The sequence below is a fragment of the Mesoplodon bidens genome (genome assembly GCF_964165515.1).
Source record: "Mesoplodon bidens genome assembly, chromosome: 5".
Taxonomy (NCBI): Eukaryota; Metazoa; Chordata; class Mammalia; order Artiodactyla; family Ziphiidae; genus Mesoplodon; species Mesoplodon bidens.
The window spans coordinates 13,588,006-13,603,021 of record NC_138161.1 but is presented as its reverse complement, the minus strand read 5'-3'; the positions used below and the strand labels follow the sequence as shown (position 1 = coordinate 13,603,021).

The 15,016-nt window shown below is 47.5% G+C and overlaps 1 protein-coding gene across 2 annotated transcripts in view; it reads left to right on the top strand.

Moving 5' to 3' along the window:
• Positions 1 to 15,016, top strand: part of HUNK (hormonally up-regulated Neu-associated kinase) — a gene marked incomplete at its 5' end in the record, with an annotated part of 117,403 nt that overhangs the window by 64,526 nt on the left and 37,861 nt on the right. For both annotated transcript variants that reach the window (XM_081235618.1, XM_081235617.1), the window contains one exon: positions 4,112 to 4,247. In XM_081235618.1, the coding sequence (XP_081091744.1) occupies positions 4,112 to 4,247 (136 nt within the window). The remainder of the gene's footprint in view (positions 1 to 4,111; positions 4,248 to 15,016) is intronic.

Genomic DNA, 15,016 nt, shown 5'->3' with positions numbered 1-15,016 from the left:
AAGGAGATTGTTTTTTAGGTTCCCTGGCAGGGTGACCTGGAACTTGTCTTTGGAAAGTGTGTAGGTGACAATCACAGAGTTGCCCTAAAGCTGCAGAGATTGTAACAGGTTGTGTGAAGGCTGGATGTCCATGACCATACGAGTTAGAATAATTCACTTCCCCTGCGCACTGTCTATACCGAGGCTGGTAATTCCAGCAAAGAGCAGGCCACCGGCAGGGGGTCTCCCTACCCACTCAGCATCCCCTACACTGTTTCTTCCCTTCACTTTGCCTCGCTGTCTGCCCCTGTGCTCGCTTTCCCTTCTCTCTCTTCAATTGTAGCCCTAGACGACCATTTGTGAGAGTATACAGTATTGAAAAGCACAGATCTTTTCATTGCTGGGAAGATCCTCGAAGAACCAATCTCTGTCAACAGCAGATGCATTTAATAAGTAGCTCACAGATTGGCTGCATAATAAACCCTCTTAGAGGAGACCTGTACAAATAAGATGAAGACAGGATGGACCTAAATTAGAGCCCACAGTTGCCTTGGGATGAGTGGTGGACCCTTTGGATACCAGGGACCATTTTACTCAGTCATCATCTCCCAGCTTGGCAACCGCTGGATTGGTACCCACGCAGGGATTTCAGCTCATCCAGACAAAATGGACCATGTCAGAAACCAGGTGTCAGAAACTGGAATTCCCAAAATTGCTGGAAAGGAGGCTCTGATAATTAGAGGTCCCTTTGTTAGAACTTTTCACTTGGCGCCTTCTTCTCTCATGATCCGCTAAAACCAAAGCGCGCTAACATACATCCTAATGGAAAGAGACATTATGCCATCCCAGAGGGCAGCTGGGAATTGCGTTTTGTTTAGCAGAATCTGCGTTTCTTCCTTTTTTTCATAAAGAGGAGGCCAAAGGAGGGGAGGGAAGATGCTGGAGGCAAGGAAGGCCCAGTGTCTTGTGGGTTTTCTTGCCCCTGGGTTGGGCAATTTGGATCAAATGTCTCTACAACTGTCCTTTTGCAACTTGAAAGGCCTTTGAACCTTTTCTTCAAAGGAATTACCTAGTTGTTTATTCAAAGGTTGATTATAGCTATTACCATTTTCTCTTAATAGTTTCTCTTTGAAATAATCTGATTTAAATAAATTTACTTAAGCCATGTAAGCCATGTTTCAAGTTAACTAGAATTAGCTGGAATGAGATTTGATTTAATCAGGATCCTTCCCCCGCACCCCCTTTAAAAAAAAAAAAAAGCAGTTTGATGTTTTTAGTTTAGTATAATCTTAAAATGTATCAGCCACAACTTAAAACGATTTTGCACTTCAGTTTTCCAAAACAGCGTTCACTTGGACGTCTTTTGAAATTCATTGTGTAGCTCCCAGAAAATTGAGTGATAATTGGCTTATGCGTTTACCAAATCTAATTGAGGCAGACCCATGTGACATTACTGGGAGGCGAACTTCTCCCCAGTTTCACAATTCTAATTATAGGCATATGTGTAAACTTTTAATAATTACAGTTATGAATGTGAAACACATTAGTTATTTCTCTACAATATATTTTAAATGAAACCCTTTCGGCTAGGTCAACATAAGTCACTTAAAATGTAGATTTTATCTTCTCCATTCCCCAGCTCCCCTGCTTATTTATCTTCTTGAAACTTAAGACAAGGCAAGACGCTGTGCGCACAAGCTTGCCTGGGAGCAAAGGGGGGTGATCTGGTCTCTTATCTCCCCTCCCCCGCCCTCTTTTAAGATCAAGCACTTTGTTGTAGACCCCAAGTCAGGAGGTGAGGGAGTAATTGAAGGAGTTAATGGAACCCCACGGAGATTCGAAAGGGAGGCTTTTAGTTTAGGGGCTCTCAGGAGATTGGGCCTCTAACATGACTGTTAAAGAAATGTTCCTTGAAATGTTGGCCCAGTTAATATGATGTGTATTCCATGGTGCTACCTCTCCATCTTACCGTACATAGTGGGTACTCTTTACACATCGGTTGTCTCCTTAAATTTCCTTTGGCAATTCTAAACGACCATTCAGTTTAAAGCTCAATATGATTTTTCTACTTATGTTCCCCCCACTTCTCCTACTTCAGTGATACTACAGGGTGAGACCTGAGAGCAGCGGCCCTCAGATCCTTTTGAACAGAGATCTCCCCCTAATCCAAGAGAGCCGTGGAGCCCCTGAAGGGCTTTTTTGGGCAGGTTATGTGCGGCCTGCTAGTGCAGGCTGGGCCGATGGGAAAAGAAATCGGGGCCTTTTTGTCCCCCTATTTGTCAGGGTGGGAGTGGCAGAGGAAGAGAGGAAGAGGGAGATTAAGAGAAAGGAATAAAATCATATTTTAAAAAACTCCCCCAAACAAAAGAAGAGTCAAGTATGTGAACAGGCAGCGTTCCTGGTTGGTTTCCTCACCCCACTTTTGGTTCTGATTCTTCATTCGAATCTTGAGCTGAAGAGTTTGGGTGATCTTCAGAGCCCTGATGTATTTTCAGAGCTCTGCTTGGATGGGGTTCTATTTATTTATTTTTTTAAATTTTATTTATTTATTTTTGGCTGCTTTGGGTCTTCGTTGCTGCACGTGGGCTTTTTCTAGTTGCGGTGAGCAGGGGCTACTCTTTGTTGCCGTGTGGGCCTCTCATCGTGGTGGCTTCTCTTGTTGCGGAGCACGGGCTCTAGGCACACAACAGTAGTTGTGGCTCGCGGGCTCAGTAGTTGTGGCTCGCGGGCTCTAGACTGCAGGCTCAGTGGTTGTGACGCATGGGCTTAGTTGCTCCGTGGCATGTGGGATCTTCCTGGACCAGGGCTCGAACCCATGTGCCCGGCATTGGCAGGCGGATTCCTAACCACTGAGCCACCAGGGAAGTCCTGGGGTTCTGTTCAGAAGCGCTCTTTCCTTACACGGCTTACACCAGCGACTGTGGGGAGAATTTTTGGTGGTGCATCTTGACCTGTGGTGTGTGAGTAACTTCGTGGACTCGCAGCACTGACCCACCCTGTGTCTCTCCTTTCCTGAGCTTTTCTACAGCTTTCACAAGAGCCGTGGCTTTGCAGGTAGAGACGTGTTAGCCTCAAGGAGAAAACAGTCAACGAAATTAGATGTATATCTTGCCAGTTGAGAAAGTGCAAGGGTTTTGTTCCCGATGTGGAGCCTGTCTCTGACCACAGCCCCTTTCTGACTGAGCCCGGGGGGGAGCTGAGCCTTCTGTTTGGGGACCAGAACCATAATATTTACATTGAAGTTCAAAGGGGGAGCCATGCTCTTAATTCTTCAATCAACAAAGATTGAGGAAAGATATCAGATGAGGACCTAACACTAACAGCCCTCTAATGACCTGTCAGTTGCAGGATCTGTAAGATCAAAAGTAAACACAGCACAAAAGGCACAATGGACCCAGTATGGCTTTAGATGCACTGGGTGCTTCTTTCTTCTTCCCCCCTGCCTTAATCATCCAGGAGCAAAGCAATGCTAGGAGGTCCTTTAGTCTAGTTCTCATTGCTATCTTTCTGGCGTTATTTTTCCGGCCAACACTCAGCGTTGTCTGAATTGTTGGGTGTATTTTTCCCCCCTCTTCAAATCACCATATGTTGCCTCTTGCATTGGGAGCATTTTTAAGAGACTTGCATGAAATGAAAGCATTCGGCCAAAAAAGTCAACTCTAACTGGGTGGGATCGCATGTCACCTGGGGTGACACCAACACCAGCCAGAGAAAATCAATCTTCCTTCGGCTTTTTCCCACGTGGCCACTTGGAAGCCAGCAGGCTGACTCCAAGGACTTCTGCTCGTTTTCTCCTTCTGCTTTAGTCCTAGAAAGCAAGCCTGTCTTTTTTCTGGATGACTCATTTCCAAGATTTCATGAAAATATGTTTTGGTTCAACATACTTTTTAGCTCTCGCTGGATTTGACTGTGAGGCCTGATAGAAAATGTTTCCAGTTCAGCAAGGGAACTTTTGTCTTGAGACCCATATCCAGAGGTTACGGTTCACAGCTGCTGGGTTTCCTTTTGGATGTGAAATGATGTGTTAGCCCGAGAGAATGTTTCCTTTCCTGCTGCTTCCCCCAACCCTCCCCCCTTTTTCATTTCCATGGTTTTCTAATTCAGGGCTGGTTTTGTCCTCCCCTCTTTGCAGACTTTGGTTTGAGCAACTGTGCCGGGATCCTGGGCCACTCCGACCCATTCAGCACACAGTGTGGCAGCCCCGCGTACGCCGCGCCCGAACTCCTTGCCAGGAAGAAATACGGCCCCAAAATCGATGTCTGGTCCATGTGAGTTACTGAGCTTCTCAGACTGAATGCGCCCTCCTGGTGTCTCCGCTGTTCCCTTCTTATGAAATAACCTTTGAGTAGTTGATGAGCATGAATTGTAATTATAGGCTCTGGGATATATATGCAGTGATTCTTTGGGGTCCTGATTTCCACCTCTGTTCTTTCTGTCTTTTCTCCACCAACTGCCCGAAAGGCCTTTATTAAAATTCATTAACGTGCTGGAAGGGAAGAAGACAGAGCCGTGCCCTCGCCGCGATCATGTTCTGATTTCACGAATCACTCATGTCCTTCCCCTGCTTGGAGTCTCCCAAAGCTTTCCATCAGCATCAGCATAAATCCCAGCCTTGGTGCCTGGCCCCCCACCTCATGGGTCTGCCCACCTCTCCTGCCTCTGCACCTATCACCCCCCCGCCTCTGCTCACGGTTCTTCACACATGTCGGCTTCTGTTTTGTCTTCCCCACCTCTGGGCTTTGCACTCGCTATTTCTTTTCTTTTATTGAAATATAGTTGGCGTATAATATCGTATTCGTTTCAGGTGTACAACATAGTGGTTCGACATTCGTGTGTATTACAAACTGGTCACCACAATAAGTCTAGCAACCATCTGTCACTGTACAGAGTTATTGCCATATTATTGACTCTATTCCCTATGCTGTAGGTTACATCGCAGTAACTTATTTATTTTATAACTGGAAGCTTGTGCCTCTTAATCCCCGTCACCTATTTTGCTCAGCCTCCCCCCTCCCCCTCCCCCCTGGCCAGCACTTGCTGTTGCTTTTGCCTGGAATGCCATTTCCCAGCTCTCTGAATGGCCCGTCCACTCCCACATTCCAGTGCTAATCCAGTGTCACCACTGCGGGCGTCCATCTCTTGTTCCAGGGATGCCTCAGCACCTGGCACAGAGCCTGGGCTGGAGAGGGATGGAGGGAGGGAGGAAGGAAGGTAGAAAAGAAGGAAGGAAGGAAGGAGGAAAAGGAGAGAAGGGAGGGAGGGAGGGAAAGAGGGAGGGAGGGACAGGCACTTCATCCAGGTGAACAGAAGCTAGAGGGTCAGGGGCTAAACCTGGCAGAGGAAGCAGACAAAGGAATGTGAGACAGTGAGGGGATTTCAGGAGGTTCTGGTTGGAGATTATTCAGAGGAGCCAGAGACGAGAATGTGATTCTGGGGGCACCAGAATTCCCTGAACTTTCCCAGAAAGGGCCAGCTCTCCCTGGAACCGCAGCTCTGTTTGTTCAGCCAGCGGGTGAGACCGTTAGTGGGGGATCAGCTTCCGTTGCTGAGGGCTCGGAGTTAACTGTCCCCTTTGCTCCTCAGGACACCCTGTGAGGCGTGCTCTTACCCTCTTTTACACAGACAGGAGGGCAGCTCTGTGGTTAGTGTGGCCCAGAGCCACCCAGCCTGTAGGTGTGGGAGCTGCGCTTTGCACTCAGGGCTCTTCACGCCTCAGCCTGAGCTCCCGGTTCCTTCCCTCTCTCCAGAGGATGTGTGAAGGCTGCAGGTGGAGAGGGTGCCGTGTGCTGCTGACTTGCTGGGGGCCACTGGGGTAGGGGGGAGTGGCAGCAGGAGGCAGAGGATATCTTCTCTTTGAGGTGCACTGGGTGGTGTGACTGGCAGGGCTAATCCCAGACTCTTTTTATCCTGTGCCCAGACGGGCCTCAGAATCCTTCTCAACACAGCCCTCCAGGCAGCCAACACCAATGGATCAGAGTCAATACACAGGTGAAAGCCATTCTTGGTGTCATAAGTGTCTGGCACGTAATCTGCCCTTAATAAGTATTTATTTATTAATGGGTGAATATGAAAGTTTGAGTCTATAATCATTCTCTCTCCTTAACAGTTAGGGAACGTATTTAGGCTAAATGGAAAGCTTTGAGAGGGATGATTTGTATACCAAAAAAAAAAAAAAAAAAGTGGAGAATGGGGAGTCTGAAAGACCAGGGGTTCAGGGTTGTCACCTAACTGTGGTGACAGGCAGTGGGGTGGGCGACATAGTGATCAAAGGGAAAGAGAGGTTGGAGAAGGAGTGACAGTCTGCTCCTGAGGGGACTGGACAATACAGTGTCATCCCTGGTTGTCATGGTGATGAAGCTCCGCCTGTGTGAGAGGGACCCTTCGTGGCCCATGACTAACAAAGCAGGCATCTCCGCAAAGTCTAGAACTGCTGCTAGAAGGCAGGAAGGAAGGAAGGAGCCAGCGGATTGTCAGAGCTGTAGGAGAGCGCCTGGCCTTATAACCAGCCTGGGGTCACGCGTCCCCTTGTGCTAACACTAAGATGGGGACAAATCATTTATCCTGTGTGGGGAAATACAAAGGAAAATGAACAGCACAGGCTGCAAAGGGCAGCACCATCCGAGGGTCAGTATTAAGCTCGGACTTTATTCCCACCTCTTCTTCCAAGTCCCTTGACGTGGGAAAGGAATCCACATTTAGTGACCACAGATGCTCCACTTCTTAGTTTTGGGGTCCCATGATTAAAATAAAGGGGGGCTTCCCTGGTGGTGCAGTGGTTGAGAGTCCGCCTGCTGATGCAGGGGACACGGGTTTGTGCCCCGATCCCGGAGGATCCCACATGCCGCGGAGCGGCTGGGCCCGTGAGCCATGGCGGCGGAGCCTGTGCGTCCGGAGCCTGTGCTCTGCAACGGGAGGGGCCACAGCAGTGAGAGGCCCGTGTACAGCAAAAAAAAAAAAATAATAATAATAATAAAATAAAATAAAATAAAATAATAAAATAAAGGGACTTGGGACTTCCCTGGGGGCACAGTGGTTGAGAATCCGCCTGCCAATGCAGGGCACACGGGTTCGAGCCCTGGTCCGGGAAGATCCCACATGCCATGGAGCAACTAAGCCCGTGTGCCACAACTACTGAACCTGAGCTCTAGAGCCCGCGAGCCACAACCACTGAGCCCGCGCGCCACAACTACTGAAGCCCGCATGCCTAGAGCCCGTGCTCCGCAACAAGAGAAGCCACCACAATAAGTCTGCGCACTGCAATGAAGAGTAGCCCCTGCTTGCCGCAACTAGAGAAAGCCCGCGCGCAGCAACGAAGACCCAACGCAACCAAAGATAAATAAATTAAAAAATAAATAAATAAAATAAAATAAAGGGACTTGGTCCATTGCCACCTGCTGCATCGCCATCCATCCAGTGACTCTACCCAGAAGTAATGGTGGCCTCGGAGGAGGACAAGTAAAGGGGAAGCTGCAGAAGGAATGGAGATGACCCGAGACCAGGATGCCCGGACTCTCGCCTCCCGCCTTCACCCTGGCTGCTGGCCTGGTGGGCTGTGTCTGGAGCAGCTGGACACTTCTTTGCTAACCTCCACTTAATCACATTTTCTTTCAAGAAGATGATGTGCAGCTGAAACTCTCCTGAAAGCTCTAATCGCGCCATATTCTTAGTCATGATACCATCAAGTAATGTATGTGAAAGCCTTTGATAAACGGTTATACACTTTACAGACACTGGGCTTCAGCTGATCACGGCAGAGCTCTGGAAGCCCGTGTGGGATGCGTCCAGGTAGACCAGAAACCGCAGCCCCTCGAGTCCCTGTTCTGGTGCCCTGAGGTGGGGAGTTGAGGTGGAGTAAATTCTTACCCTTGCTCAGCTACAAAGGGTCATGTTTGATTCCTTCTTAGAAATGAGGTTTCCCCAGAGCAGCTCTGTGTTAGCTGACTCTCTGGAACATTCCATAGGGGATGAGACCACATGACCCACACCTAATTCACAGGGTTGGTATAAATTCAGCCCTTTTTAGAAGCTGTTGATAAAGCTTGAAAAACAAAAGGAAGCTATGTGAGCCCTATATTGGCTTACTAGAGATTTGTTCATTCAGCAGATATTTGTGGAGTCAGGCCCTGTGCTGAGTTCCGAGTGCACAATGGTCCGTCCTGCTCCTGTAATGATCACTGTTAACCCTCACATACCTCCCGCCAAGTGACGAGCAGCGTTCCAAGGGCTCTGCGAGTTTTAGCTCATCTCATCTGCCTCACAACGCTTCAAGGGAATGCTTTGTTGTCCCACTTTACAGATGAGGACACTGAGGCATGAATTGCTGAAGGCACTTGCCCAGATAACACACACAGCTGGTGCGCGATCAAGCCAAGATGGCCTGAGGTGGTTTGACTCTGGAGTCTGCCTTTAATCGTCAGCCTCTACGGCTTCTACTATGTTGTACTTCCTCTTGTAGGGTTTACAAACTAGTGGGGCAGACGGACAATTTTTTAAAAAGCTGTAAACTCAGTGCAGTAATGGCTGTGGAAGAAGTGGGCGGGATGCTGGGAACAAGGGTGGGGGTGGCCTCTTGAGAAGACCTCAAAGCCAAATCCTAAGTATGAGAAGAATCAGCTATGGGAAGAAGAAGGTGTGGGAGAAGGCTGTAGGCAGACAGAACAGGATGTGTGAAAGCTGTAGAGTGGGAAGGGGTGGGAAGGGGTTTGACTTTGCCCTAAAGGTAGTGAGAGACTACTGGACAGTTATAAGCAGGTGGGTAACAAAAAGTTATGGATTGAATTGTGTCCCTCCAGAAAAAGGTATGTTGGAGTCCTAAACCCCAGGACCTCAGAATATGACCTTACTTAGAGATCGGGTCTTTAATGAGCTAAATGAGGTCATTAGGATGGGCTGTAGTCCAATATGATCGTGTCCTCACATAAAGGGGACATTTGGACACAGAGAGAAGACTATGTGACAATGAAAGCAGGGATCAGGGTGATGCATCTAGAAGCCAAGGAACCCCAGATGGCCAGCAAACCACCAGAGGCTCGGGGAGCAGCAAGGAACAGATGCTCATTCACTGCCCTCAGGAGACACTGACACTGCCAACACCTTCATCACAGACTCTGCACCTCCCGACTTGTGAGATTTCCTTTGTTTAAGCTCTGCAATCTCAGGAAAGGTGAAAGGTGAGTAAAAACTCACCACTCCAGATCCCAAGAGCCATTCTCCTTCCCAGTGAATCAAGTGCACTTACTGACGAGTGAAACGGACTAGGTGAAGTCTTGGTTACCCCTCACAGCCCCCCAGCAGAGGTCACCAAAAGGTCAGACCATATACCGAAGTCTCAGTCCTTGCTGTTCCCCATACATCATTGGCTGCATGAAAACCAGAAACAAAATAAAACCACCACCATGTAGCATTTCATTCACATAATGGTGGGAGAGTCCCTGGAGCAAGAGAGGACAAGCCTTGGTGCAGAAGGACTTCTCAAGAGGCCTCTGTGTCACCTTTTCTCATGTCTCTTTGGGCAAAGCAGAGTGCGTGGCCAAGCCCAGAGTCAAGAGGAGAGAGAGATTCCACCCCCTGATGGGGGAGTAGCAAGGAATTTGTGGCCTTTGTTTGTTTGTTTTGCAATTGAACATACTTATCTACTCCTATGGACAAGTGTGTTCCCCCCAAAATTCCTATTTTGTAGCCCTAAGCCCCAGTGTGATGGTATTTGGAGGTGGAGCCTTTGGGAGGTCATGAGGGTGGAGCCTTCATGATGGCATTGGTGTTCTTTTAAGAAGAGCTTGCTCACTCCCTGACATGTGAGGACATGGCGAGAAGGTGGCCGTCTACAAGCCAGGAAAAGAGACCTCCCCAGAACCTGTCCACGCTGGCACCCTGATCCAGACTTCCAGCCTCCAGAACTGTGAGAAAATACATTTCTGGTAGTTAAACTACCCTGTCGGTGGTATTTTGTTATGGCAGCCCAAGCTGACCAAGATACTTGCTTACAGGTGACCTAGAAGTCTCACCTAAAAACAAATAGAGCATGTCAGGAAGCACGGTGCTGAGAACAAATGAGGCTGCCCAGCTGGGTTAAATTCAAGAAGGCATCAGAGGAGCCTTTAATCTGCTTCTGAGGGATGATGTGGAGTTTGCCAGATGGAGAAAAGGAGGGGAAACTTTCCAGGCAGAGGGAACAGCCTATGCAAAGGCGGGAAGTTGTGAAGAGTCTGATTCCTCTTGCTCTTAATCTTGGAGAAAACAAAGCTTCAGAACCTTCTTTAAGAGATTAATTTTCCACTGCTTTGGGGTGTTGTGTCTGAGATACTGGTTAGGTTTCTGTTTGGTGCCCACGACTTTGCGGGCGGCATTGGAAATGGAAAACCCAAAGAGAATTTAATTTTAAAGGCTGTTTAAAAAGAGAGTGAAAGTGGGACCAATTTTCTCCCTGGGTCAGACACCAGTATTATAAAACATCCTTTTTATTGTTCTGAATCAATAAAATGAAGAGTTTGCTTCCAAAATCAAAGCAAACTCCCGTCTCCAGAGGTTTTTTTTTGGACCTTGACAGATGGATGGGGCCTTTCTTCCAGACTTCTGACACTGACTCGGGAAGAAAACCAGCTTGTCATTCAAGGAAACCTTGGGAGAGAAAGCTCTTCCCCACAAATGGAGCCCCCAGGATCCTCCTCCTCTAGTGAATCAGGAATTAACAATGGAAATGGAAAAAGACGTGTGCCATCTTGGGAGATTCCCGTTATTTTCAATGGTCATTGTTTTTGTGTTTGAACTGTATATGAATACCTTTAAAATCATTCACTTCTTTCCTTTAACCCCTATGAATGAAATATCTATATCTCTATCTCCAGTGAATTTTGAAATTTCAGACACAAAAATTAAATATTCATTCTGGTGCAGTGAACTTTTTTTTATTGCAACTGACTTTTCCTCAGAGTGGCATATATGCTAATTAAAAAAACGCTTTAATGCAGATGTACGTTTTAAATGAAAAGAATCCAAATTAACTTGATTTTCAAAATATTACAATGCTCTTGGGAGAACTTCGGTGAATCTCTAAGGGTAGGGAAAACGGAAATTGAGAGTTCTATCCCCAAAACATTGAGAATGCAACATTTTTTCACCAAAGCTGCTCTTTGCTCTCGTGGGGGCATCTGAGGTGAGGGAAGCATTTGTGTGAAGACCTGGTACTTAGTGGAGTGTCCTGCACAATACACCCAGACCACCTTCCCAGGCTCACTGAGTCTGTTTTCACTTAGTGGGAAATCTCTGTTCCAGTGCTGTCCCTTTGGGTAGACAAGTTGGCCGAGGGGTGCCATCTTGTTCCCAGCCCTACTATCCCCATATAGACCTAAGCATTCAGGAGGGAGAGCGGGAGAATTTGTTCCAGTCCTCAGACTCTGTTTTGTAAAAGTACTACCAGACACCATCAGCTACTTCCAGGGGTCAAATCTGGAAGGATAGCATTTTCTCTTCATTCAGGCCCCCTGAAAATGAAAGACGGCAGGAGAAGCAGGCAGAAAGAGGAGGCTGATGGCTTCTTTTGGGTAGTTTAGAGCTTTTGACTTTTAAAAGAGAAGGTTTCTTTAGCTTTTGAGCTTTTTCAGTTATAAAATACAAGACTTGTTTGTTTTTGTAGCCAGCATGTGCATTTAAAACAGAAGAGGAAAAGAAGAAAGGAAAAGTGTGTGTGTGTAGGGGGGGGAAGCCTTAAAATCCACAAGAAAGTAATTTCTTGCTGAACACAGACCATTTAATGGAGCCGTTGTGAACTTTGAGATTTACCAAATGGATGGATCTGTTCCCGCTCTACTTTTAAGACCTTAAATCAGAGGTTGTACTGAAAGCTGATACTGAAAGATGGAAGGCTCTTGCTTTTAGGTGAAGAGCTATTTTTAATTTTTCCAAGGCAGTTTCTTTCTTGAAGAGCCACACAGAAGCAAGGTGTGTCAGCTGAAGGTTCTCTCAGCTTCACTCTGGTATAAACTGGGCTGCCCACCGGCCCTGTGAGAACCCGTATCCACACCCTCCCCTGACACCATAACTCTGCCAATTGCTTTGTCCCTTGTGTCTTGTTAAAGTTGCTGGCTGACTTCTCCAGGGAGCTGTGACTCTATGTCTTTCCTTTCAGAGATGCCAGGTGATACCCCAACTTTTCCTCCAGGGAATATTTTTGTGTTTTGGATTAATATTAGGACCACCATTTGGCTCCTGATTTAATCCCAAAGACTCCACATTTACATTTCCCGGGGCCCCTCCCTCTCTTCTTCTAGCTGTTCTTCAGTGGCACTTTTTCCTTCTTTCTTTCTTTTTTTTTTTTTTTTTTTTTTTTGCGGTACGCGGGCCTCTCACTGCTGTGGCCTCTCCCGTTGCGGAGCACAGGCTCCGGACGCACAGGCTCAGCGGCCACAGCTCACGGGCCCAGCCGCTCCGCGGCATGTGGGATCTTCCCGGACCGGGACACGAACCCGTGTCCCCTGCGTCGGCAGGTGGACTCTCAACCACTGCGCCACCAGGGAAGCCCTCCTTCTTTCTTGGCATCAGAGTATTCCACCTGGCCAGTCTCTCTGGATTTGCTTCCATCCTTATTTCTTTCTGCTTGGTAAACCCTGAATTGTATTTGCTTGTTGCCCTCCTTCACCCCAGCATCTCATTACTTTCTTTCTTTAAAACTATCTGTGGTTCTTGGGGGCCCCATGTCTGCCATGGAGAAGCGAGAAAGCCCAAGGGCCATGTTTCAAAAGACACATCAGGAAATTCTGAACATGTTTTGAAACTCCTACTAATTCTATGGGATTACAGAGGTTTATAAACCGCATTCCACATTTTTCCCTTGGTATTCTCACATCCTTCCGAAATGTCAAAGGGACTGGATTTCTCTTTATCCAGATATTAAACGTGGATGAAAACTCTAGCAGAGGGGGATTAAGATGCTCAGTCTGGTTTCCCTTTTCAAATCTCCTGCGGCTGTAGGACTATTAATGTACATTTCCATTATTATTTGGCAGTGAGGTACAAATATAATGGTAGCTTTTTATCTCTCGTTTTTAAAAGTTTTGTGATGAAATGACAGGTCACATTTATCAAGCAGTAAACTTATGCCAGGCACAGCATTCAGCACTTTCTGTGGCTTAGTTCATTTGACCCTCATACAGCCTGAGAGGTAGGTACTATTATTATCCACATTTTTTTTTTTTTCCTGTATGCGGGCCTCTCACTGTTGTGGCCTCTCCTGTTGCGGAGCGCAGGCTCCGGACGCACAGGCCCAGCGGCCATGGCTCACGGGCCCAGCCGCTCCGCGGCATGTGGGATCTTCCTGGACGGGGGCACGAACCCGTGTCCCCTGCATCGGCAGGCAGTCTCTCAACCACTGCGCCACCAGGGAAGCCCTATCCACATTTTATAGATGAGAGACGCTGGATGAGAGAGCTGGGTCTTCTTTACAGATTTGTGACTGTTTTTTGTTGATGATAAACTCCTCCAAGAGAAATGGAAACCTGGAGTGAGTTTGGTGAAATAATCAGGTAGAATTACTATAAAAACCACTTGCTCAATCCTGGCCTGACCGCAGAGTTCACGGGCACCATTTTTAAGACAATCATCTGCTACCTTTATCTGTGGTCACTGCCAGATCATGTAGAGGGGCAGTGACTGGAGGAGATTTTGTGTGTGTGTGTGTGTGTGTGTGGCTGCTTTGGGTCTTTGTTGCTGCACGCGGGCTTCTCTAGTTATGGTGAGCGGGGCTACTCTTCGTTGTGCACAGGCTTCTCATTGCGGTGGCTTCTTTTGTTGCAGAGCACAGGCTCTAGGTGCGCGGGCTTCAGTAGTTGTCACACGCGGCCTCAGTTGTTGTGGCTCGCGGGCTCTAGAATGCAGGCTCTGTAGTTGTGGCACACAGGCTTAGTTGCTCCGCAGCATGTGGGATCTTCCTGGACCAGGGCTCGAACCCGTGTCCCCTGCATTGGCAGGCAGATTCTTAACCACTGCGCCACCAGGGAAGCCCTGGAGGAGATTTCTGTCATCTTTTGCAGCCAGGGGTGACAAGGAGACAAGCAGTTTGACGTCTTAAGAACTCCTTGAAGGAAGAAAGTTCATAAAGCTTTTAGAGTCAGTTCTCTGACCCCATATTACACTCACCAAACTTCTTCAGCTGGACCCCTGTCCCATTACCATAACATGCTACCTTATGTAGCATTCTGTACTATTCCACCTGTCGCAGGATGCTCTGTGTCCCTAAAGATAAAGGGAAATAGAAAAGGTCATAGGGCGATATTCATCAAACTTCAGTATCATTCACTCTTCTTATAAAGGAAGAACATTCTTGGTAACCCCTCGTGTTGACTCGTGATTTTTATTTAAGTTTTACTTATTGTGCATGCATGTAAAATTAAATTCCTTTTATTTAGGGTCCTGTGGAAATGAAAAACCAAAACTCATTTACAAGTTAAATCTAACCAAGACTAAAAGAACCCCCAAATATTCAAATTAGCAACATTCACTAAATGCCGAGGCTACTGTGGGTGGGAGCTGAATTGCTGTACGCAGTCTGAATGTGGTTCTCACCGCTGGGTGCAGGCTTTTTGAGCTGCTCAGTCCTGGCTTGTGATCCCTGCACTCGCTCACCACTTTTCACTCTTTGAGTGGCTTTTAACCTTGAGTGTGCACGGGAAGCACGTGGTGGGGGGGGTCCCCACCCCCAGAGTTTCTAACTCAGTAGGTCTGGCGCGGGGCCCAAGAATTTGCATTTCTAACAAGTTCCCAGGTGATGCTTCGGCTGCTGGTCTGAGGACCACACTTTGGGAACCACCACCCTCTTCAGATCATCCGGAGGCTTTCTTTCCCACAGATATAAGCATAGAGACATTACTGACAAATTAAGTCCACCTCCGCTCCTTTCTCATTGGCCTATGATAACAAAAGTGATATATTTTAGCACACACCTTAATAAAGGTGTGTATTGGTAAACACAGATGAAAAGCAGGCACTGCAGTCAAGTGTGTACAGTTGGAGGGTGAGTGGGTTCTATGGCGGCTGTCCCATGTCC